The sequence below is a fragment of the Artemia sp. Qi Xiang Cuo genome, chromosome 5 (genome assembly GCF_049724085.1).
Source record: "Artemia sp. Qi Xiang Cuo chromosome 5, ASM4972408v1, whole genome shotgun sequence".
In the NCBI taxonomy this organism is placed as follows: Eukaryota; Metazoa; Arthropoda; class Branchiopoda; order Anostraca; family Artemiidae; genus Artemia; species Artemia sp. Qi Xiang Cuo.
In genome coordinates, this window is record NC_142798.1 from 48,114,984 (window position 1) to 48,142,084 (window position 27,101).

General features: G+C 35.4%; 1 protein-coding gene across 1 annotated transcript; it reads left to right on the plus strand.

Annotated features, from left to right (window-relative positions):
• The first annotated feature begins 16,624 nt into the window (after window positions 1-16,624).
• Window positions 16,625-26,130, plus strand: LOC148952206 (beta-1,3-galactosyltransferase 1-like). The gene is made up of 2 exons (XM_089088878.1): window positions 16,625-16,791; window positions 25,172-26,130. Exon 2 carries the CDS (start codon window positions 25,177-25,179, stop codon window positions 26,128-26,130), a length of 954 nt encoding a protein of 317 aa, XP_088945004.1. The 5' UTR covers window positions 16,625-16,791; window positions 25,172-25,176.
• Window positions 26,131-27,101: the final 971 nt, after the last annotated feature.

Consider the following 27,101-nt stretch of genomic DNA (forward strand, 5'->3'; position numbering starts at 1 on the left):
TTTCTATATTGGGAATAGTGTACGACAGGTTAATTTCCTTGAAGTTGGTTATTTTGGGACTTATTATCTTTGTGCTCGTGGTAATTAACGGCGTTCGGACAGTTGACTCTTTGGTTACGAGTCAAAACCCTTTTTTTATGGTTATCGTACCCACATTTTGTAATAGTAATTCAGTTTTGTAACTCGGGTCTATTCTTTTTGTAGAATTGTAATAATAAGTGGTTTCAACAGTTTCTCTCGAAAGAGGAAATAATCAAGCATCATTTCTAAGGGGTATGAACATTTCTCGCTTAGTACTTCCTGTTACAGCTTCTTTTAGTTAGACCGGGTGTCTCGTACTGTAATAGTACGTGTAGACTTTTCATATTAAAGAAAATTATTTGAATTAGTTATATGCAGTGTTACTATTTAATTAGAATTTCTTTTCGGGAATTTATATACATTAGACAAAGTTTTTCTACAGCATTTTTATAATCATATGTGTTTTACTCGTTAATTAAAAGTTTTTTTACATTATTATTCCTTCATGACGACTGTTCATTAAAATACCTTTTTTGTATTTTTATGGGTATTTTAATCTGTCCGGTTTCTTAACCGTTCTACCTGACTGTGTCGTTACTTTTTCTTGTATTTCTTACGGTCTTTTCTTTTTATGTTTTTCTAGCGAAATTAGATCGACCTTTTCACGTTGTTTTTTCAAAAATTCTTGCCCTTTTAATACTGTCTCTTTTGCTTGCGCAGCCGCTGAAGTCGGTTTTGATTTCCCTATTTCTTTAGCTACTACATGGTCTGATTCGCCATCAGACTCTTTGGAACCGGTTTCCGATGATTCCGAATTAGAACTTTTAGAGGTTGCACCTCGCGTTTTTTTAGGTATCACCTCCCTTTCCTTCGTAAATTTCTACTCCTCTGGAAGTAGAAGGTTTATTCCCTAAGTCCTCGTCTTGAGTTTTCAACTCGGGAGATTTGAAAGATTCTTGAGAGCTTTGAGAGGAATCAAGAGTTTTTGCGGGGTTCCTCTACTGTTTGAATGCCATGTCTTCAGGGGGATGGGGCATTTTTGCACTAGGGTTTCCCTCCATGAAGTCCACTGTTTAGGCTTGACCTTGGACACAGTTATATCATGATATTGTCCTTGCTGGTCATCTTCGAGAGTTTTATTCTCGGGCAATGTTCTTTGACTCGTTTTTAAGAGGAAATTTATTAAATCCATAGCTTCTCGCAGATTTGTTTTAGTTGACTCTTTGGGAGGAGTCTTCTTTACGGTAATACCGGGGGTTTCTACAGCTCTGTTTAATTCCTCCTGTAAAGACAGGGGCCTTTCTATCGGCCTTGCAGGGGGAACCATATTGTCAGAAAATCTTTTGGGGGGACCTGGGGTCGAAATGCTATCCGTAAAAAATTTGGTTTTTGGAGAAATTTTGTAATCCAATTCGCCTGCGCTATCTGATGATGAAATTTTTTAATCTTTTGGTATTCTTATTCTCTCTGGTAGTATAAATGTTTTTTTAGGAGCAAATAAATTTTTTATAGGTAAACATTCTTCAAAATATTTCTCATCGCTCTAATTATTGAAATAGTCTTGCTTCGAATTAAACGGTTTTAATTCTGCCAATCTTGATCTAGGGTGTTCATTTTCGGAATTTGAAGAAACAGTAGAGGAGGGAGGTGATACCTGTCTCTCTTGAAATTCGGCTCTTTTTATTCGGCTAACATGTGCCTGGTAAGTTCTTCCACAACCAGGGTTTTCCATTTTAGAAGTATAATCGTTATCGTACTTTTTGACTATTCTGTACGGTCCAGAATATTTGTTGCCTTCAGTTTTTTCCTCGTTTATTAGGCAGACGCCGTCTCCTACTTTGAAATATATAGTTCCCTTGAATTTGGGTTAGTTTCCTAGCTCTTGGTTTATTTTACATTTTTCCAACTCTTGCCTAACTATTTTATAAGTTTTCCTCATCCTATTTATGAATTTTTGTTTGTAGTCCTCTGAGTTATTATAATACTGCAGAGATTCAATAATTTCATCATACGGGATTCTAAAATCCCGACCAAAAAGTAAATAAAATGGATTGTCTTTTGATCTTTCTTGATAAGGAGTGTTGATTATGTTAGTTAAATAGGGTAAGAATTGATCCCAGTCGTTCCTAATTTATTTTTTTTAAAAAAATATAAAGTTATAAAAAAATTTATTACAAATTTATATTTTAACAATATCTTTTGGGTGGTACGGAGCTGTCACCATTTTCTCTATATTAAGAAAACTCATTAAGTCTTTTGTTACTTTTGAAACAAAATTGCTTCCATTGTCATTTAAAACTTTATTTGGAACGCCAAATTGTAAAAATAATTTCGCTAGCGTCTTACTGGTGGCGTAAGCACCTTGATTTTTTAATTCTTTTGCAAAAGTTAATACTCAAAAGTTATATATAACCAAATGACCGCAAGTATAGCCTCTGTTGGAAAAATGAACACATCCGCTGGGCCTACTGAAATCAAATGAGACAATATCAAAGGGGTCTTAAGCTGCTAGGACCCTTGCCACTAGAGGACTACTATTAGCCGAGTGAAAGTTCCTTAATTGAATATTTTGCATATATCTACAAATTCTTTAAGTTTTGTCATTACTGCTGGTAAGTTTAAATATTTTTTTAATTTACGGAGCTTTTTCGTTACCCATAAGCGTCCACCTGTATCTGAATGAAAATATTCGAACGCAGGTATTATTAAGTTTTGTGTTAACACAGGTATTATTTAGGTTTGGTTTCTATTTGTCTCAGCAGTCACGATTCTGCATAGTATTTCTTCATCCAGATCATAGAAAAATTATCTATCTCTTTTCTAAGAGCTTTGAATTTATCCAGTAACACATCCTCATTCAAAAAAATAATTAATTAGTGCTACACACCTTTAGTCCTTTTTTTGCTTTCTTTTTATATTTTCTAAGGACAGGGGACAATAGTTAATCTTATTTTCTTTTACCGTGTCCTTGACTTTGTTTTTCTTATATTCATGTTGGCTCTTAGCAATGATAGCGTTAACTTCATTTTTCTTATCCTCCGACGGAATATTTGCTGGTTATGTACTCAAAAAGTCGCAAGCTGCATTTTGTTTACCTTTTAAATATTCAAATTCGTAATCTAGATCTTTGATTTTCATAATCCATCTAGCTAAAATGCCTGTGGGGTTCTTAAATTTGCGCAGGTACTGCAAGATTTTATGATCTGATCGTAGTATAAATTTTCTACGAATTAAATAGTGTCTAAATTTGTCCAAGTGGTGGATTATAGATAATAATTCTAAGTTTGTGGCGGAATAACTACTTTCGCCTTTTGATAAGGTTCTACTCGAATAGCATATAACTTTTTCTATTTCTTTTTGTTTAGGTGTTCCCTATAGAGGATTAAGGTTTTCTACCGGGATTATTTGCGAAATAATAGCGCCAATGCCCTTTGAACTAGCATCGGTTGTGACCACAAATTGTTCGTTTTCGAAATCAGGAAGTGATAATATTGGTTCAGAAGTGAGTGCCTTTTTGAGACGGTCTAGGGAAGTTTGAGCTTCCTGGGACCAGGTAACATTATGGGAGTTTCCTTTAGTTAATTCCGTGAGGGGTTTTGTAATTTGGGCGTAATGGCGCACGAATTTTCTAAAGTAGCCAGTAAGACCTAAAATTCCCCTTAATTCTTTCATAGTTCTGGGGGGCTTGAGGTTTTCCACTCATTTTATTTTATCAGGGTCTGGGGATATCTCTCCTTGTGTTACTACTACTCCTAAAAATTTAATTTTAGGTAGAAATAAATTTACTTTCTCAGGCCGGCATTTTAAATTGCCCTGTCTGAACTTCTCGAACACCTTAGCTAATGTTGCTAAGAGTTGTTAAGCGTTTTCTCCCTCGCGTATGATGTCATCAAGAAAATGAATGATAGTTTGTAAGCCTCTTAACGGATATAATAAATGTCTACGTCGCGTGAGTGAACTTATTTTGAGTCCAAATGGTACCTTCAACAAATCGTACGAACCGCATTCGGCAGTTGGAAATGCAGCTTTATGGACATCTTTTCTAGCTATTTTATCTTGGTGGTAGCCTTGGGTAAGGTCCAAAGAAGTAAAAATTTTGTTTTTGCTTGAAATTGAGTCAAGAATTTCATTTGTTCATGGTAAAGGAGATTTATCACTAACTACTTGTTTGTTGAGGGCTCTATAGTCTACTACAAGTTTAAGGTCACCATTCTTCTTTGGTACCAAGATCCCTGGTGCAGAATACGGGCTTATACTGGGGTGTATAGTTTCATTTTTTTTCTAATTCAGGAACTTTATTTTTGAACCACTCTTTGTGCTTATACGGCACACGATATGGCTGTTTCGCTTCAGGATTACCAGTCGTTAAAATTTAGTGTTCATAAAATTGTATCAGTCCGATTTCATAATAAGATGAGGAAAATAAATCTTTAAAATTACATAATAATTTGCATAAATTTTTTTTTAAGTTCGAAGTCCGTAATATGATCCATATTAAATTTTTTCAAAAATTGCGATTTAGTTAAAGGATATATGCTATTGAGGTCTTAATGCCGCTAACTAGGTTTCTTTTTGAATTGCTCCGTCTATTTAAATCATCCTCCGATAAAACTTGGATTTGAACTAAACGTGTCCCCTTTTTTATTGTAATTGTATCATTTTCATGGTTATTAGTTACCCATATAAAACCTTCTCCTTTGTCGTAAGATATAATCTGTTCCTCACATAAGAGATATCCGGGAATTTCATTTGACGGGGTCACAAACCATATTTCGGATTTGCTAACCACTGATTCAATCATCTGTGATATTTGAATTTTTGCATCGTTTTGGGAGGGACTTTTGTTTACCTTATCGCGAATCCGTAATATTTCTCTTTATTTTCATTGTTTATTAGGTTCATACTATGCTGCGCCATTGCGGCATCTTGCGGCGTCACGTTGGGTTTTACTATGCTTTTCCATAATTCCGCTATTTTCTTGATTTCGTTTGACCTGTACTGTCGCATATCTCCTATTTTTATTTTCCCAGATTCAATACACTTATTATTTAAATTTACTTCATCTCTGCAATGTCTCTCAGAATAATTGAAAAAATTGCTAACTATGCCATGTCCTTTTTGCAAGACATGAGGTTCAAAATATTGCGACACTATACCACCAGAAATTTTGTTTACTGTTACGTTGTCTTCGTGACCGCTGTTACAATTTCTTAAGGTAGAAATTTCTTCCCCTGCCTTAGCCGTTGAGACAAGCCTTTCTTTCGCTACGTCTAATAGTACTCTATTAGACCTTAAAGAATTTGCGCCTATAATTGCCTCATACGGAAAGTTATCGCATATTATAAAATTTGTTGGAAAAATTCTATTATCCCTTTTTACGTTTAGGCGAATTGAACCTCTTGCATCCAATTTATGCCCTGTCACACTAGTTAAATTGGGATTATTAAAATTTCTTTGTTGCCTAATATGCAGAGGCAACATATTAAACACGCATGAGCTTATGATATTAACCTTAGAACCACAGTCACCTACAGTCTTAAAAAAAACGTTTTCTACATATAAATCATTATATATAGGCAACTTGTTAATGCTATCACTACCAGACGGTACTCCTATATGTATGGACCTATTAAATGTTCTCGTCGCTCTTCGGGTCCAATTTATGTTCCGTACGTGCTTGATTTGTTTCCTTGCTGATTTATTTCAAGCGTTGGTGCCTGCAATGGATATTCAGACATATGAGATTCCGTAGGCATATCTAATTGATTTACATCTGTCTGCCTTCACCATGTATTATTACGGTAACTTGTATGTCTTGCGTCAATGCCACTTGCTGGCGCTGGCTGCCAATGCCGTTGGCTTGTAAAATTTTCATTTCCCGTCGGCACATTTTCGTGATTTGTGTATACCATTCTCGCGTTATATTGGCTTTGGCGATTCTTTGGGTTTTTAAATCGGAGACTAATTTGTCTATTGGGGGGAAGGATATACAAAATTGTTTGGTACAAGTCTTAGGGTACTGATTGGCACAATCTTCCCTGGTTATAGCCTAGTGTACGACCGGTGCTAAAATTTGTTCTTCCGAACAAATGGTTGCTGTAATTTTGCGTTCTACCAACAGCATTACTTGGTATGCGGTTGGGAAAATAACCGTACTCTTTTGCGATATGCCCAACACGATTACAAATATAGCGTCTTGTTTTTGTAGGGTCGTTTTCATAACTAGACTATTTGTCTGGCTGAAAACGAACTGTTTTCTGCCTAGCGGAATCTTGCGTTTTATTTCTTTGTGGCACTGGGGAGTTATCCCTTGAAAAGAAATTGGGAGACGCCTGATCGCCCTTGAAGTTTAGGTTCGCATTTGAATCGCCTAGGCTATTTATTTTTGCTTTACTGTGATTTGCGACCATCGTGTCGACTTCGATTAATTGATCTATCTCTTGAACTGCAAGATCCAACGTCTGAATATTTTTGGATATTACCATTCTATATAGTTTTGGGGGTAGCCCTTGCAAAAAGGTATTTAGTATGACTTTTTCATACAGTTGTCCTGAACCGCTTCCGTACTTTGCCTCTACTGAAATGCGTATATTATCAAGATATTCTCTTATATTTTGTGAATAGTCAAAGCACACCATTCCGTGTTTTAATTTATTTATGGAACTTGTTTCAATAAATCTGTGTTTAAATGCTTTTAACAATTTGTCCACCCTATTTATTAGCAAGTTGGCGTCATTGCCTATAGTACGTTCAATCTGTTTTAGAAAGGTTAAGGCCTGGCCTTTTAATCGTAATAGAAGCATGTCGATTAAGGTTTCTAGCTCTGTTTTTGTTAGTTCTACAAACTGGGCCAATTGGATATTAAATTCGCCAATATCTGATTGACCATTGTACTCCGGGATAGACTTTGCTATTTCTATATTTTTCTCGACCAACTTCTGCGCCATTAATAAATCGCTTAGGTCTTCTGACATTTTTTTTTGCGTTTGAATCAACTCAAAATAAATTTATTATTTCACTTAACCTATTTTGGGGGAGACTATTATCTCCTATGAAATATTTTAAAGGGTTTCCCTGTAATAGCTTAGCGGCAATATGTCTAATCACTTTTCTTATATGTCTGTATCGTTCCAATGATGAAATTCAAATTGCAAGGTTTATGGCCTAATTAGTTCGCAAGTTTTCCTCCAATTTCCGACTGCGCCATTTGTAGCTATAAAAATTTTTATGGGACAGGGCTTAATTGTGGTCATAAATATTGACCGCGTCAAATGTAATATTATGCTCAAAAGCCGTGAACTTACACCTTATAAGTTCTCCGATAGCGCCACTTATAGCGCTAAAGATTGTGCCAGCAAGGCCTGCGCCAAAGCTTTGGGGAGTGAAGTAAATTTATGATCGTGCCACCCTCAATTATTGAAAGAAAATAAAATGTGTAGCCATATAAATGTGACCTCTTTTCCTCGAGCTATCTGGAGATCAGATTCCTGGGAACGTACCTTGGAGATCTGCGAACTAATTACCTGTCGTTAGACTAGATACAGACATATAAAATGAAATAAACACAGGTAAAAAGCAATATATGTATTGAGAATTATATGCTTTGATGAACAGCAAAGGGTTACATTAAATTGCAACCACTGGGACTGATATAACGACAATGATAGAATTATAAAGCCTGATCGCCGAAATAGTTCTACCTATCAAAATGAGGGCATGAAGATCACTTTTATCCACTACAAATCCTAAGTTCTGATCAGGTGTAGTGGGAGCTACCCCACGATTGGCCTAAGTCATGAGGCGGGGCGAACCCTCCGTCCTATAATCTGTCTTAAATATTTCTGATGATTCAAATGTTCACACGGCTCTTATAATTTAAAATTCCTTAGAAATATTGTGTGTAGCATCTTTTGTATTGCCCACTATCTTAGTGAAATTTAAATCTGGATAGTACCGTGCTTTGTTTGAGGCTAACTGCAATTTTTTCTCTTTGCTTATTAAGGACTTTTCTTTCTTTTTGAAACTAGATTAAACTTAATAAGAGGAGGTCGGAATTATCTTTAGGAGGAAGGAACTTTATTTTTGTATTCTAAATATATCACTTTTACTCACGGTACACTAATGCTTTAACCATGACAAAGACTTCATTGCGAATTCTCCCATGAAACTAGTTCATATTGCAATCTAATAGATGGTAGAATTTGTAAAAACCTAGTAAATATAAGAAATAGATTATAATTGAAGCATTTAGCATCTATCTACATAGGCTTTGTACCCTGCTAATGTTTCAGTAGCTTTCTGGTGATCCAACGATTTATAAAACTTACTAAGGGCGTTGGGAGGGCGAGGATGCGGGAAGGGTTCTTGTAAACCTACATTTAAGGGTTCCGGAACATAACTATCACAATAGTACCTGTTTTGTACTTCATAGCTTTTCCACTTATGAAGTGGCACCAAAAGTGTTGTTTTCAGTGCTATATCACACTTACTTATTGTAGAATTGATAATAAAAAAAACACGTTGATATGAGCAATAGCTTTCAAATGAGCCATTAAAAATAGCTCTTATAAGTTCTGCTAGCCCAATAGCCTCGGCTTTTCCACTTAAGACATGGCACAAAAAGTGCCGTTTTTAAAACCATTTGGAAATTTTAGATGGTGTAATTTATTGAAAGAACGTCGGTATGAGCAATATCTTTTATATGAGCTATAAAAAATCTGTCTACGATGTTTTGGTAGCCTGCTAGCGCCACCACTTGAGAAATGACAGAAAGTGCCATTTTGGTGACATGTGGTACTTTCAGATGGCAGAGTTTATAAAAAGCACGTAGATATAAGAAATAGCTTTTGAATGAGCTATTAAGCATCTATCTATGATGTTCTGGTGACCCGCTAGGTCTGAAAAAAAAACAGAAAAAAAGGGAGACAGATCAGTGCTACCGATGCAAAAACGCGATTTTCCTTGTGGTTCAAAGACGGGGACAGTAATTTTTCTGTACAAGGTTTTTGACAATTCTGATTCCAATGTTACACTTTTCATTTTGATCTGACGCCATTTTGGAGGGGTTTCGGGCCCTATTTTGAAATCACCATAAATTTCTTTTTGCAATAAACTTTTACTTTTAAGAAAAACCAAAATCATAGTTAATAATAATAATAATAATAAATTATTTATAACACACCGCACAAACAATGGGGAAAATAGGGGAGTAAAGAGAAAAAGGAAAGAAAAAATAAATACACTCAGCACTTAAAGTAAGATAAACAAATAAAAAGGAAATTTAGCAAAACAAACGAATGAGACCAAGGTGAGGGGACAGTTTTTCATAGGCCTTTGTAGAAAGTTTTATACGTAAATCCAGAATTTTTTTATTTATATCACGTATGTTATAATTATTGATAATCCGGCGATTACGAAATAACAACGGAAGATACAACATAAATTTGCAATATCGATAATAGCATTTTCTTAATTTAGATAGGTCATTCTTCCTAAGCAAAATGTAAATACCTGAAATAGCATGGTCAAAGAAAACAGAATACAGCAACACTAAAGCTTAGCGATTGTATTTCGACCGATTTGCAACAATCTTGGAATACACACATCTAATTTTGGTACATGCGTCCCTAACAGCTGACTGACGAAAACAAAACATATTATTACACGGAGTAAATACCAAGCAAACGCAGACTATCAACTGAACGTATAGAAGAATAATCACAATTCCAAGGAGAATTCGGAGCATTACCGTTGAAACAAAGATACTCGCACTTTTCAACATTTAATTTAAGTCAAATATCTAAAAAACCTTTTCTCACATTATTCACTATTTTAGACAAAGCAAATTTGCTCCTACTAATAAGTAGGGTGTCATCCGCGTAAGCAATATACGATACATCAGAAAAACAAAGAAAGCAAGTATCAGCTATCTTAGAGAGCAGTGTAGCAATACAAAGATAAAAACATATGGGGATAACACGCCTCCTTGGCGTACTCCGCATCGAACACGAATATTCTCTTGGACATTAACCCCGTTCATGGACATTAAACCCGTTACCATTCGTTAATCAGTGTCAGATGGCAATTTTTTTCACTAGGCAGTTTTTTTCAAAACGCGTTTTTTAACTTTTAGTTACTATGAACTGTGGTTCGCTCTTTACTAGGTTGCAGCTACCGTTGCAACCATGATACCAAACAGTCGAGGAGTTTGCTGAATGCACGATCTGAGCAAACCGATTTCATAGCCAAAAAGATAAATGACGGGCGACAGAAGTATATTCCAAGGTACTATTTCTATGGGTCCCCCGTACCAAAAAGGTTGTGTGTGTACTTTCAAGTAATTGGGTTACCAGGGTCATTTGCCTATTACAATGAGTTCCACATGGATTGGCAGACATGTTTTTTTTTTATTATGACATAGATTTTTTGTTTGTCAGTTGATTAGAGAAATTTGGTGGCTTAACTTGATTGGTGATTAGGATTTGAATAAAAGGACATTTTTTTTTTACTGTTTAGCATTTGCAAAAAAGGGGTAATTAGTGAGTGGAAAATTTTTTAATGCTTTTACAATCGGAGATGTTTGATTAACCTTTGCAAAAAAAAAGGGGTAATGGGATTTGTGAATTGGAGGAGATTGGCTGAAAAGTGTTTTGAGGGAGATGGGTTGCATGGAGGGTTGAGTTGCATGAGAGTTCAGTTAAAGGGGGGTACAGTTACACGGAGGTTTAGTTAAATGGGGTCGAGTTGCATGGAGGTTCAGTAGCACGAGGGTTCAGTTGCATGGGGGGGGGTTCAGAAGCTTGGGATTCAGTTACATGGGAGGGGGATTGTTACCTGATTCTTTTATTCTAACTTAACTTGTAGGAATAGGACTTCATTCCATTGGCTAAATCAGTTTATTCATCTATAATGGTGAACAAAAAGACTATTAATTCTCCGTATTCTTCTTCTTCTTCTGATCATGCGCCCATGCCCCCCATGCCTCCTTCTCACTCGGGATCAATCGACGTCTTAATATCCGATAGAAGTTGCATATTCCACTCATTCTCCACACCTCGTAATATCCGTAGGTTTTTGTTTTTTTTTTGTAGTTGTTTTCATTTTTGCTTTATTGTTCGAGTTGATAGGAATTCTGAAACGGGATGGTCGTTGAAATTTCTTAATGACTAAAGATTTTTTTTTAACAAGAAATGAATGAAAAGTGTTTTGGGGGGAGATGGGTTGATTGGCAGAAGGATCTATTAGCATAGTTATAGTGGAGGCCGAGTTGCTAGCGAAAAAACCCGTGTGGATGAGTTGAAATAAAAAATTTTAACAAGAAATGGCTGAAAAGTGTTTTGGGGGAGATGGGTTGATTGGCAAAAGGATGTATTAGCGAAGTTATAGCGGAGGGCAAGTTACTAGTGAAAAATCTAAGCTAATTGGACTTAAATTATGCGAACATAGCAATTTCACTGTCTATGGTCGAAAAATACAATAAATGTTTCTTTGAGGATGACTTAATCCCCCACAGTCCCCGGGTGAAGGTCTGCAAGTTATGAACTTGGCCCGATGTTTACATAAAGTATTGGTTATTGGAGTATACAGAAGTTTTAAGGGGGAATTTTGTCTGGTAGTTGGGGGTGGGTGGGTCGGGGGTTACGTGAGAGGATCTTTCCATGGAGGATTTTTTCATTGGAGAAGGGACATCACTGTGAAGGTAGCGTCGGATTTCCGAGCAATATTTAAAAAAAGCGATCAGAAATTAAATAATAAAAAAAAACAAATTTCAACTGAAAGTAAGGAGCAACATCAGAATTTTGATGTTAGAGCCGTAAACATATTTTGTCATTTTAAGATACGTACAAAAAAATAAAGTTGAATAATTTCGAAGTTTAAAAAAAAAAAAGTTCTTATGGAAAAAGCCTGGAAGTATTTTTTTACGGTTACATGTGCGGGGGGTGGAGAGTATAAAACGTTACTTTGAGATTTCATATTGAATTCTATGACCTTTCTAATATTCTCAATACTCAAAGGTTCAAATGCAAGAACTTATTGATTTTCTTTAATTTATACACAAATATCTAATCTATCGTGATGAAAGCCACAAAGCAAAGTATATTTATTACACGTTCTACACTTATATGTTGATTCGTATCTTCGTACATTTCGCCATATCAAAAACCAGTTCTGCTGTTTACACCAATAGCATCTATCGTCCCTGACTATATCGTCAGGGTTATGAGGATAGTACAATCCTCCTTCGGGCTTCATTACAGAGCTCTGAAAGTAAAAGTATATTAAATTATTAAGAAGCCTATTTCCTTCATATGAATACTTTTCATTTTAAACTTAAAATACGCTAAATTCTTGATTTTCATTCTAACTTATTTTCTTATTGATGTATCCATGGATATCAAAATTCCAGTTTTTAGAGTTTCGGTTACTATTGAACCATGTCGCTCCTTACTTACAGTTCCTTACCACGAACTGTTTGAAAAAATATTAGTGTTGTTCCTTACTTTCAGTTAAAAAAAAAACAAAACAAAGAGTTATGGTTACTTTCGGACGACTTGCACTTTACAGGCTTGGAACATTTGGTGGGTAGATATTACACCTGTGAAAGGCTAATAAATCCAGCTCAGAAAAGTAAAAAAAATAGCAACCCACACACCCCAAATCATAGATTTCAGACAACACACACCAACGAAAGACTAAGAAATCTAGCTCTGAAAAGTACACTGAATCGGACGGTATGATTTTGATTAAAATTCACTGACTTTTAGGGTGAGTTTCCTCCTTTATTCAAAAATAATTCAAATCTTCTCAGGCGCATAACTTTTGATTGGTAAAACTAAATTTAATGAGTTTAAGGCTAAGAAATCCATCTCAGAAAAGTTAAAAAAATAGCAACCCACACACCCCAAATCATAGATTTCAGACAACACACACCAACGAAAGACTAAGAAATCTAGCTCTGAAAAGTACACTGAATCGGACTTTATGATTTTGATTAAAGTTCCCTGACTTTTAGGTTGAGTTTCCTCCTTTATTCAAAAATAATGCAAATCTTCTCAGGCGCAAAAAATAGCAACCCAAACATCCCCAAATCATAGATTTCAGACAACACACACCAACGAAAGACTAAGAAATCTAGCTCTGAAAAGTACACTGAATCGAACGGTATGATTTTGATTAAAATTCATGACTTTTAGGGTTAGTTTACTCCTTGATTCAAAAATAATGCTAATCTTCTCAGGCGTATAGCTTTTGATTGATAAAACTAAATTTAATGACTTGAAATCACTTATATATTTGAAACAAGCATAAAAATATGATTCTATTTATGTACCCATTGATATCAAAATTCCAGTTTTTAGAGTTTCGGTTACTATTGTATTTTATTTTTAAATCTTTGGTACCTTACCTTTATTGGTCAAATAAAAAACTTACCTTCTTATTTGTGGATCCTGAATATGGATATAAGCATCATCAAAGTCACTCAGGACAGCCTGTAGTGGACATGCCGCCAATTTTGCATGTAACCATTTATAGTTGAATAGGATGTGGTTGAACAAATCGTCAAACCTTTTTGATCTAATGAAGTGGAACGGAAGCTCACCAAACTGAAAAGATAAATGTAATAATTAACAATTATTAAGTAGATCATGGCTTAATCTAAATAAAATTGCTTTTGACTACTGATTGCCAGAAATTTGTCTGTTAAAGAAGTTGTTTTTTTGTATCTTTTTAAAAGAGCTTTACAGGGAGTGAGAGACTCAGCTGCCTCATTCAGTGTGATTTTTCTTTACTTGATAGTCATTAAAAAATAAATTTTTGTGTTAAATAAGTAGTTTTGTATATCTTATTCGAGCTTTATAGGGTTTGAGAGACTCAGTTGCCTAATTCCGTGTGATTTTTCTTCACTTGGTGGTCATTAAAAACGAAAGTTTTTTGTTAAATAAGTAGTTTTTGTATCTTTTAAAAGAGCTTTACAGGGTTTGAGAGACTCAGTTGCCTAATTCCGTGTGGTTTTTCTTTACTTGGTGGTCGTTAAAAACTAAATTTTTGTGTTAAATAAGTAGTTTTTGTATCTTTTAAAAGAGATTTAAAGGGTTTGAGAGACTCAGTTGACTAAATCCGTGTGGTTTTTCTTTACTTGGTGGTCATTAAAAACTAAATTTTTGTGTTAAATAAGTAGTTTTTGTATCTTTTGTATCTTTGCGTGCACGTAACCTCGTCTAAATGAACCTTAAAAAAATGAAATAAAGCTATGTCGACTTTGCATATCTCTCCTGATGCTCTTTTAAAAGATACAAAAACTACTTATTTAACACAAAAATTTCGTTTTTAATGACCACCAAGTAAAGAAAAACCAAACGGAATTAGGCAACTGAGTCTCTCAATCCCCATCAAGCTCTTTTAAAAGATACAAAACTACTTATTAAAAGCAAAATTTCGTTTTTAATGAGCACCATGTAAAGAAAAACCACACGGAATTAGGCAACTGAGTCTCTCAATCCCTGTAAAGCTCATTAAAAAGATAAAAAAAAAATTTCGTTTTTAATGACCACCAAGTGAAGAGAAACCACACGGAATAAGGCAACTGAGTCTCTCAAACCCTTTAAAGCTCTTTTAAAAGATACAAAAACTACTTATTTAACACAAAAATTTCGTTTTTAATTACCACCAAGTGAAGAAAAAACACACGGAATAAGGCAATTGAGTCTCTCAAACCCCTTAAAGCTCTTTTAAAAGATACAAAAACTACTTATTTAACTCAAAATGTTTGTTTTTAATGACCATCAAGTAAATAAAAATCACACAGAATTATGCAACTTAGTCTCTCAATCCCCGTAAAGCTCTTTTAAAAGATACAAAAACTACTTATTTAACACAAAAATTTCGTTTTTAATGACCATCAAGTAAAGAAAAATCACACGGAATTAGGCAATAGCGTATCTAAGTCCCATTAAATATAAATAAATATAAACAACAAATAATTAATTAAAACTCTTTTAACGAGATATATTAAACAAAAGTAAATAAAAATCAATAGTACTAATTCAAATTTTTATGTCACAAAATGTAATGCTATTTTAAAATATACAAAAAAAACTACTTATATAACACAAAAATTTCGTTTTTAATGACCACCAAGTAAAGAAAAACCACACGGAATCAGGCAACTGAGTCTCTCAAACCCCGTATAGCACTTTTAAATGATTCAATATATTCTTTAAGACAACTCTAATTAATATATTTATTTCCATATTGAAAAGTATTTTCAAAATTTATTATTAATCTGACTATATAAATCACAGTAAATATACTTAAAAAGATAACTAATAACATAATTAAACACAAAAAGATATTTTTTAATGACCATCAAGTAAGGAAAAACCACACGGAATCAGGCAACTGAGTCTCTCAAACCCCGTAAAGCTCTTTTAAAAGATTCAAAAACTACTTATTTAACACAAAAATTTCGTTTTTAATGACCACCAAGTGAAGAAAAATCACACGGAATACGGCAACTGAGTCTCTCAATCCCCTTAAAGCTCTTTTAAAAGATACAAAAACTACTTATTTAACACAAAAATTTCGTTTTTAAAGACCACCAAGTAAAGAAAAACCACACGGAATTAGGCAACTGAGTATCTCAAACCCTGTAAAGCTCTTTTAAAAGATACAAAAACTCCTTATTTAACAAAAAAATTTCGTTTTTAATGACCACCGAGTGAAGAAAAACCACACGGAATTAGGCAACTGAGTCTCTCAATCCCCTTAAAGCTCTTTAAAAAGATACAAAATCTAATTATTTAACACAAAAATTTCGTTTTTAATGACCACCAAGTGAAGAAAAACCACACGGAATTAGGCAACTGAGTCTCTCTAACCCTGTAAAGCTCTTTTAAAAGATACAAAAACTACTTCTTTAACACAAAAATTTCGTTTTTAATGACCACCAAGTGAAGAAAAACCACACGGAATCAGGCAACTGAGTCTCTCAAACCCTGTAAAGCTCTTTTAAAAGATACAAAACCTACTTATTTAACACAAAAATTTCGTTTTTAATGACCACCAAGTAAAGAAAAACCACACGGAATCAGGCAACTGAGTCTCTCAATCCCCTTAAAGCTCTTTAAAAAGATAAAAAAACTACTTATTCAAAACAAAAATTTCGTTTTTAACGACCACCAAGTAAAGAAAAACCACACGGAATTAGGAAACTGAGTATATCGCAAAATTTTTAGCTAATTTAATTTATAAAAAAAATAATTTAATAAAACCCATATATATTTTTTAATTACAACCAAGTGAATAAAATCCACACGAACTCAGGCAACTGAGTCTCTCCAACCCTGTAAAGCTCTTTTAAAAGATACAAAAACTACTTATTTAACACACAAATTTCGTTTTTAATGACCACCAAGTGAAGAAAAACCACACGGAATTAGGCAACTGAGTCTCTCAATCCCCGTAAAGCTCTTTTAAAAGATACAAAAACTACTTATTTAACACAAAAATTTCTGGCAATCAGTAGTCAAAAGCAATTTTATTTAGATTAAGCCATGATCTACTTAATAATTGTTAATTATTACATTTATCTTTTCAGTTTGGTGAGCTTCCGTTCCACTTCATTAGATCAAAAAGGTTTGACGATTTGTTCAACCACGTCCTATTCAACTATAAATGGTTACATGCAAAATTGGCGGCATATCCACTACAGGCTTTCCTGAGTGACTTTTATGATGCTTATATCCATATTCAGGATCCACAAATAAGAAGGTAAGTTTTTTATTTGACCAATAAAGGTCAGGTACCAAATATTTAAAAATAAAATACAATAGTAACCGAAACTCTAAAAACTGGAATTTTGATATCCATGGGTAAATCAGTAGAATCATATTTTTATGCTGATTTCAAATATATAAGTGATTTCAACTCATTAAATTTAGTTTTACCAATCAAAAGTTATGCGCCTGAGAATATTTGCATTATTTTTGAATAAAGGAGGAAACTCACCCTAAAAGTCAGTGAACTTTAATCAAAATCATACCGTCCGATTCAGTGTACTTTTCAGAGCTAGATTTCTTAGTCTTTCGTTGGTGTGTGTTGTCTGAAATCTATGATTTGGGGATGTGTGGGTTGCTATTTTTTGCGCCTGAGAAGATTTGCATTATTTTTGAATAAAGGGGGAAACTCACCCTAAAAGTCAGGGAACTTTAATCAAAATCATACCGTCCGATTCAGTGTACTTTTCAGAGCTAGATTTCTTAGTCTTTCGTTGGTGTGTGTTGTATGAAATCTATGATTTGGGGTGTGTGGGTTGCTATTTTTTTTACTTTTCTGAGCTGGATTTCTTAGCCTTCAACTCATTAAATTTAGTTTTACCAATCAAAAGTTATGCGCCTGAGAAGATTTGCATTATTTTTGAATAAAGGAGGAAACTCACCCTAAAAGTCAGTGAATTTTAATCAAAATAATACCGTCCGATTCAGTGTACTTTTCAGAGCTAGATTTCTTAGTCTTTCGTTGGTGTGTGTTGTATGAAATCTATTAGTTGGGGGGTGTGGGTTGCTATTTTTTTTCACTTTTCTGAGCTGGATTTCTTATCCTTTCACAGTTGTAATATCTACCCACCAAATGTTCCAAGCCTGTAAAGTGCAAGTCGTCCGAAAGTAACCATAACTCTTTGTTTTTTTTTTTTTTTAACTGAAAGAAAGGAACAACACTAATATTTTTTCAAACAGTTCGTGGTAAGGAACTGTAAGTAAGGAGCGACACGGTTCAATAGTAACCGAAACTCTAAAAACGGTAATTTTGATATCCATGGATACATCAATAAGACAATAAGTTAGAATGAAAATCAAGAATTTAGCGTATTTTAAGTTTAAAATGAAAAGTATTCATATGAAGGAAATAGGCTTCTTAATAATTTAATATACTTTTACTTTCAGAGCTCTGTAATGAAGCCCGAAGGAGGATTGTACTATCCCCATAACCCTGACGATATAGTCAGGGACGATAGATGCTATTGGTGTAAACAGCGGAACTGGTTTTTGATATGGCGAGATGTACGAAGATACGAATCAACATATAAGTGTAGAACGTGTAATAAATGTACTTTGCTTTGTGGCTTTCATCACGATAGATTATATATTTTTGTATAAATTAAAGAAAATCAATAAGCTCTTGCATTTGAACCTTTGAGTATTGAGAATATTAGAAAGGTCATAGAATTCAATATGAAATCTCAAAGTAACGTTTTATACTCTCCACCCCCCGCGCATGTAACCATAAAAAAAATACTTCCAGGCTTTTTCCATAATAACTTTTTTTTTTAAACTTCGAAATTATTCAACTTTATTTTTTTGTACGTATCTTAAAATGACAAAATATGTTTACGGCTCTAACATCAAAATTCTGATGTTGCTCATTACTTTCAGTTGAAATTTGTTTTTTTTTTATTATTTAATTTCTGATCGCTTTTTTTAAATATTGCTCAGAAATCCGACGCTACCTTCACAGTGATGTCCCTTCTCCAATGAAAAATTCCTCCATGGAAAGATCCTCTCACGTAACCCCCGACCCACCCACCCCCAACTACCAGACAAAATTCCCCCTTAAAACTTCTGTATACTCCAATAACCAATACTTTATGTAAACATCGGGCCAAGTTCATAACTTGCAGACCTTCACCCGGGGACTGTGGGGGATTAAGTCATCCTCAAAGAAACATTTATTGTATTTTTCGACCATAGACAGTGAAATTGCTATGTTCGCATAATTTAAGTCCAATTAGCTTAGATTTTTCACTAGCAACTTGCCCTCCGCTATAACTTCGCTAATACATCCTTCTGCCAATCAACCCATCTCCCCCAAAACACTTTTCAGCCATTTCTTGTTAAAATTTTTTATTTCAACTCATCCACACGGGTTTTTTCGCTAGCAACTCGGCCTCCACTATAACTATGCTAATAGATCCATATGCCAATCAACCCATCTCCCCCCAAAACACTTTTCAGTCATTTCTTTTTAAAAAAAAATCTTTATTCATTAAGAAATTTAAACGACCATCCCGTTTTCATAATTCCTGTCAACTCTAAAAATAAACCAAAAATTAAAAAAACTACAAAAAAAAACAAAAAAACCCTACGGATATTACGAGGTGTGGAGAATGAGTGGAATATGCAACTTCTATCGGATATTAAGACTAAGATTTACCCCGAGTGAGAAGGATGCATGGGGGGCATGGGCGCATGATCAGAAGAAGAAGAAGAATACGGAGAATTAATAGTCTTTTTGTTCACCATTATAGATGAATAAACTGATTTAGTCAATGGACTGAAGTCCTATTCCTACAAGTTAAGTTAGAATAAAAGAATCAGGTAACAATCCCCCTACCCCCATTTAACTGAATCCGAAGCTTCTGAACCCCCCCCCCATGCAACTGAACCCTCGTGCTACTGAACCTCCATGCAACTCGACCCCATTTAACTAAACCTCCGTGTAACTGTACCCCCCTTTAACTGAACTCTCATGCAACTCAACCCTCCATGCAACCCATCTCCCTCAAAACACTTTTCAGCCAATCTCCTCCAATTCACAAATCCCATTACCCCTTTTTTTTGCAAAGGTTAATCAAACATCTCCGATTGTAAAAGCATTAAAAAAATTTCCACTCACTAATTACCCCTTTTTTGCAAATGCTAAACAAGAAAAAAAAAACTGTCCTTTTATTCAAATCCTAATCACCAATCAAGTTAAGCCACGAACTTTCTCTAATCAACTGACACACAAAAAATCAATGTCATAATAAAAAAAAAACATGTCTGCCAAGCCATGTAGAGCTCATTGTAATAGGCAAATGACCCTGGTAACCCAATTACTTGAAAGTACACACACAACCTGTTTGGTACGGGGGACCCATAGAAATAGTACCTTGGACTATACGGACAGAATGCATTGGACTTGTATAATTTAGGCTATATATTTGCACATTAGGGGGGGGGGGGTAAGGTTAGGCTTAATTAGGTTTTTACTCGCTTTCTGGGATTTATTTTACCCCCCCCCCCTAATATGCAAATATTTAGCCCAAATTATATTATTATATAAACTAAAGTATCATATTTTCATCATGTTATGGCATCTTTCATTATGATTAACCTAATAGCCCTTTTTGAGTGCGTTTGGTATAATACATAAGTACCAGTAATATTTCTTTCAAGAGGACATAGACTAATGCTACCAATTTTCTGTGTTTTTTTAAGTTAATCACCGATGATGGAATGTATAGGAAGGCCATAGAAAGGACGTAATTTGATATGGGGCAGGGGGGAGGCAACTGCCCCCTCCCGGCCCACTTTTGCGCCCCGGCATCAGTTTACCCCCCCGCTGACCTTTAGTTTCTGCAAAAAATCTTGTCAAAACTAAGATAAGCCGTCATAATTCAAGCATCCAGAGAAACAGGTAAGTTTTCTTTAGTATATCTTTGCCTCTATGGTAATATATGGCTCGTTTTTCCATTTTCACTATCATTTTCACTTGATTTGGTAAAATTGGATCCAACTTCCCCCCCCCCCTCAGGATTTTGGCAAAATTACATATTTGATCTTTGAACTATTTTGAACAAAATGACTATCTCAAAATTGTGATTGGATGACTATGGGGGGAGAGGACCTTCAGGGAGGGGGGGGGCTATTTGCCCTCCAATCTTTTTGGTCCCTTGAAAAGGACACTAGCAAATTTAATTTGCGTTCGAATAAGCTATTATACATCTCTCTATGATGTTCGGGTCATCCCCTAGCCCTGCTAGAAAAAAGAAAAAAAAGAAAAAAAAACGGGAGACGCATCAGTGTTGCAACAAGGAAAAAGTCATTTTCTTTGTTGTTCAAGGAGGGGGACTGTGATTTCTCTCTATCGTTTTTTGTGCTATTTGGAACTTACGAATGGCAAAACTGATTCAAGTCGTAGATTTAAGACGTAGATATGAACAATAGCTTTCGAATAAGCCATTAAACATCGCTCTAAGAAGTTCTGGCAGCCCACTAGCCCCTAGCTTTTCTACTTCAGACCAGGGGCGCCAATTAGGGGGGGCAGGGGGGGCCATGGCCCCTCCCTAGACTTTGAAAACTACCTTCTTATTTATATTTCACAGCTATTTTCTATTTTAGCTATGTGCTATATTAAACCAGCAACTGGTCCAATAAATACGACCAACAAACTGGTGCCCTAATTATATAATCTTGTTTTGAAATGTCTAAGAGCAAGCGTGTCTAGACTATTTTATTTCCGAGTAGGGTTCATTCAAAACTAAGCTTCATGTGGTCAGTGCCCGTTTCGTTATTGTTCTTGTGAAGAATTCGTTGTAAACTATGAGTTTTGTATAGTAGCTGGGAAAGGAAATGTGTTCTAGGGTTTCAAGGGGGTTTTGGTCAGCAGATTCTTGACGTTGTTGAATAGTTTATGGGATGACTAGTCCTAGTGGAGTGTATGGGACTGTCGTGAACAGGAAATGTAAGTGATTGGTTTATGGGGTTTCTAAGCGGGGTAGTTTCACCGTGGAGTATGGGAGTGATTTTCTAACTGAGTTTCTACGTGTTTCTTCAGTTCTTCTCTTGCCGTGTCTGAGTGAAGTCCTTGTCTACTACTCGTTTAACTATGAGTAAAAAGCGACAACAAACTTTGGATTTTTTTTCGGTGAAAATGCGGAAGAAAAATGAAGAAACTTTAGTGCAAGAAACTGGCAATAGTGTCAGCGCCCAAAGTCTCGGGTTAGTTGAGATAAATTCCCCAGCCTGTGACAGAATTTAGAAAACTAGCGGAACAATAAATGGCTCAGATCAACATGAAAGTTCGGTCTGCATCGCTGAACCCCATGCGGGTTCTAATAGTAGTCAACAAACTCTCTCAGATATCTCTAGGACGCGTCACGACAAACCAGCTCAACCTATTCTTGAGAGATATCCGGCTTCCACTTCTAACGGAAGGAAATTCAGTGCACATTACTATAAGACTTATGAATGGGTTGAATACTCAAAAAACTTGAATTCCGTGTTTTGTTTTGCTTGCCGCCATTTTTCAATGGGGACTCTAAGGGCTGGAGAAACTGCTGGAAAAAGGGCTTTCATTGAGTCAGGATTTTGCAAGTGGAAAGACAGTTCTGCTCTATTAAAGTAACATGATGGTTCTGAAAGACACAGGCATTGTATGTCAGCATGGACGGAATTTAAGATAATGAGTTCTGATACTTCGAAATCTATAGCGAATGCCTTAATTCAATCCAGATCTCAAGAGGTTCAGGAAAATAGAGATCATGTGAAGTACATTTTTCGCGTTATTTGCTTTCTTGGCCGCCAGGGTCTTGCTTTGAGGGGTCATGACGAATCATAAACATCTGCAAACCGGGGTAATTTGGTTGAATTGATGGAGGAAATGTCTAAAGGCGACGAAAAGCTGAAGGCCAAGTTACAGCGCTTATATGGTCACTATTGCAGTCATCAGTACCAAAATGACGCAGTTACACTGATAGGAAATGCCTTGCGCCAAGATATTATTTCAGAAGTAAAATAAGCTAATTACTTTGCTATTCTTGTCGACGAGACAAAAGACGTTTCTAGAAAAGAACAATTAGCGATCCTACTCAGGTACATATCAAATGGAAAAGTAGCGGAGCGACCAATCGGCTGCTATCACATGCACAAATTAGACGCCGAGAGCTTATCCACCTCGATTTGTGAAACTATAGAAAAGCTTGGTGTAGATTCGATGCTGTGTATTGCCCAGTGTTATGATGGCGCATCCGTTATGAGTGGGAAATTTAACGGAGTTTAAGCAAAGCATAGGGAGAAGGTGCCTCATGCAGTTTATGTTTACACTGTCACACCTACAGATGAAACTTGATTTTGACAGACTGTCTAAAAAATATCAGCGAACTTTCTGAATTTTTCTCTGTGGTGCAAAGACCTACGCATTTATATCATGCAGCAATACTCGTCACGAGCTATTTGTGGAATCCCAGCGTATTAGCGGGCAAAAAGTCTTAGAGCTAGAGAGGACCGTCCAGACTCGCTGGTTTTACGCAGTCCGCTCTATTTCGAAGGTGAAGGCCAGATTTGATTGTATTGTTGCTGTGCTTGCCGCAGTCTCTGATAGTTCCAATGGCGAGGCAGCGTGTGAAGCAAAAGGACTTCTGGACGAAATCAACTCTGCCTCTTTTGTTTCAACTTTGCACATAATGGAAAAAGTATTAGTCATTGTAAATTGTTGATCAGAGCAACTTAAATCCGGAAGTTTGTTGATTTATAAGGCACTTGCACTGATTTCTGGGAAATATGAGACACTCCAAAAGCTGAGAAATGATAACGAATGGAACAACTTAAGCAAAAACATATCTGAATTCTTGGCTTTAAACGATATCCAGGAATAGAAATCTCCACAATCTAAAACCAGTGCTCGAAGCAAGAGAAGTCAAGCCATTTCCATTCGTCTCAAAGACTTTCTTTCAAACTCAACAACCGGTAAACGCAATATCAGTCAGCCAGTTGAATCAGACTGCGGTAAACTTCTGTACTTTGAGGTAATAGATCGTTTCACGAGTGAGATGGACCAACGTTTCATGCAGAATATGCCTCTGCTCGACGCTTTATCTGCCTTCAACCCATCAAGTTCCAATTTTATCGAACTTTCGAAAGTGGAAAGAGTTATGTGCCATTATCAAGAGATTCTCGGTGTCGATGACCATGCCATAGAATCCCAGCTTTATCTTGCAAAGCTGCATTTGTCAAAAAGTGATATTTCAAAAATGGATCTTCTTCGAGCTATCGAAATCTTATCCGACCTCCAAGTTGCATATTCTGCAGTGCTAAAACTGATTAAGCTTGTTGCTACTTTGCCTGTGACCACTGCCATTAATGAACGATTCTTCTCGGCATTGGGGCGTGTTAAAGACTATCTGAAATCGACGATGGGAAACGACAGACTCATTGATCTCCTGATAATGGGCGTTGAAAAAGAGGAGTCAAAGAAACTGGATTTGGATAGATTAGTCGTCGATTTTGCCAAGCAGCGACCTCACCGCTACTCCCTGTTTTAGGTCTGTTTGATCAATGTTGTTCTTTTTTTTTGCATCTTAATTTTAAAAAAATCGAAAAAAAATCCTTGCCCCCCCCTACATTTTCGTGAATTGGTGCCACTGCTTGAGACATGGCATCAATAGTGCCATTTTTAGTGCCATTTGGCAGTTGCAGGTGATGAAATTTATAAATAATCGTAGATATGAGAAATAGCTTTAATGTTAGCTATTAAACATCTGTATACGATGTTTTTGTATCCCGCTAGACCCACCCCTTGAGAAATTGCACATAATGTGCTATTTTTGTGCCATATGGCACTTGCAGATGGTGGAATTTATAAAAAGCACGTAGATGTAAGAAACAGCTTTCTAATGAGCCTTTAAGCATCTCTCTATGATGTTCTGATTAACCGCTAGCCCTTGCAAAAAAAGGAAAAAAAAGGAGACAGATCAGTGCTACTCATACAAAAAAGTGACTTTCCTTGTTTTTCAAGATTGGGGACTGAAATTTCCCTAAATAAGGTTTTCAAAGATACTGATTCCAATGGTAAACTTCTCATTTTGATCTGACACCATTTTTGAGGGGTTTCAGGCTCTTTTTGGAAATAACCATAAATTTTTAAACTTTTATTTTTAATACGAACTGAAATGATAGTTACCATTCCTTAATCAGTGTCAGATGAAAAATTTTTTTCACGAGAAAGTTTTTTTCCTAAACGTGTTTTTATCTTTTGGTTACTATGGGCCATAGTTCGCTCTTTACTAGGATGCAGCTGCCGCTGTAACCATGATTTGAAATTAAAAGTTTTTTAACCTCAACTGGTTCACAAGAGTCAATTAGCATACATCAATGGATAAGCTCAAACATTGCTTGCAGGAAAAATAAAATTACAGCTGAAAAAGAAGAAGATGAAATCCTCAAGCTCGGGTATTTTCGGGAAAAGGAAAGTTTTATTGAGAGAGCAAAATAAAATTTCTTCCAAAAACATAAATGGTGATCCTTAGAATTAAGATATTTTGCATATAATTTTTTTGTAACGTATAATGGTTATTTAAAAAATTCCGCTTTTCAACTGTATGTTTTTTTAACAGGTTAAATGAACTTCCGTAGGAAAAGAACAGCTCTTGGTTTTTTCCTACTTTTGACATGGCTATGCTTCTGGTTTGGATACAAGATTTTTAGAAACCTTCTATACGAGGATTACCCACTAACAGACCCTCACTTGGTAAATATAACAATAGCGAAGGATTCAGTATGCCAAAATGGAACTAAATTTGCAATAGTCATTCATAGTGCCATAAATAATTCAGCGTTACGACAGGGCATCCGTGAAACGTGGGGAAATTCCAGTTATCATGGGATTCCTGTTGTTTTTATCGTTGGCTTGAATAACAACAAAGATGTCCATGATCTTATATCTTTGGAATACTCGAGATATGGAGATTTAGTAGTTGGTGATTTCGTTGACACTTATCGTAATCTTACGTGGAAGCATTTAATATCCTTGAAGTGGTTTATTACCTTCTGCCCAACTGCAAATTTTCTCTTCAAGTTCGACGATGATATTTTTGTCCAGCCACAGAAGCTAGTTTCTTATATAGAATCTATAGAGAATAAATTCGAAAAACCAAATATATTGTGTGATACAGTGCATTTTGCTCAAGTTCATAGAAATAAAAAGTCAAAATGGTACGTTTCTAGAAAACAATATAGACGAAAGTTTTATCCAACCTATTGTAATGGTTACGCAATAATTTACCCTCGAAATGCAGTAAACCTTCTACTGCGTACTAGCAAAAAAACACCGTTTTTCTGGATTGATGATGTGTTTTTTACCGGCCTACTAGCAGAGAAATCGAATATACCACGGTTTACTGAGCCCATTTTTATATCACCTTCATATGCTTTCAATCCCAGTGAAATAAATGAAACTAGATGGGATTCAAATGCTACTGAGACGTATAATAAACGCCCTGTCGGACCGACACAAGTGCGAGAAGCTTCAGTACTATATCACTTGTGGGAAATTGTGAACAATGATCAGATGTAAATTGTAAGTAGATTACCATTTTTTCATTTTCTTTTTTTTTCTTTTAACGAAAACCCTTAATATGTTGATTTATTGCTTTCGAGTACATACATGAATATTCATATTTAACTTGGGAATGCATGCAGGTATTCAGAAGTGACAAAACTGGACTGGTTTGAAGTAAACTAGATATACGCTCTAAAAAAAGAAGTGAAAGTTTTATTTCGTTGTTTTTTCAACAAGAGGTGCCATCCAAATTTTCTTTCCGTTGGGAGGGGAGGGCTGTTGTTGAGAATCTAGTAGTTGTATACGGTTCAGGTAAAATTCTACTTTAGTTACTTTTGGCTATCTTGGAAAGTGGTTAGGTTAGGAAAATGAAACTTTCAGGGATGGATGTACATGCTACATGCTTACAGAACTTCAGCTTTTAACCTTGTTCATTAAAATATATTCCAAAATCCTATTTAAATCCTAAACCATTTAATTTCCTATCCTTGCTGACTATTTTTATGGTATAATAAAACCAGGTTTATTGTGATGTCAAGACTTTGCTTATCAGAAACCCTTACCCTTGAGGGTAGCAGGCACATGGCAAACACCTCTGTGTTGATAAGACAAATTTAAACTGTATTAATTAGGGAAAGGATTTGACAAGAGAGACCAGTAAAAATAACCTAATCATTTTTAGAGGACAAATTATGTCATGGGAAGATGTTTTTGAAATCCCTCTTCCACCCAAACTCAAAATTTTCTAAAATTCTACTTTAGAAGCTTTTAAAGTATTTCTAAAGTACTAAAAGATAGAGTGCTAAAAACATCAGAATCAACTTCAGAAGAGACGTTATGTCACGGGAAGAGGTTTTTAAAATCCCCCTTCCCCCCAAACTCAAAATTTTCCAAAATTCTACTTTAGAATCTTTTAAAATATTCCTAAAGAACTAATAGATAGTGCTAAAAACATCAGAATTGACTTCAGAGGACATGTTATTTCA

Coding starts and splice junctions, on each gene's coding strand:
- LOC148952206 (XM_089088878.1), top strand. CDS start 25,177: ATGAACTTCCGTAGGAAAAGAACAGCTCTTGGTTTTTTCCTACTTTTG.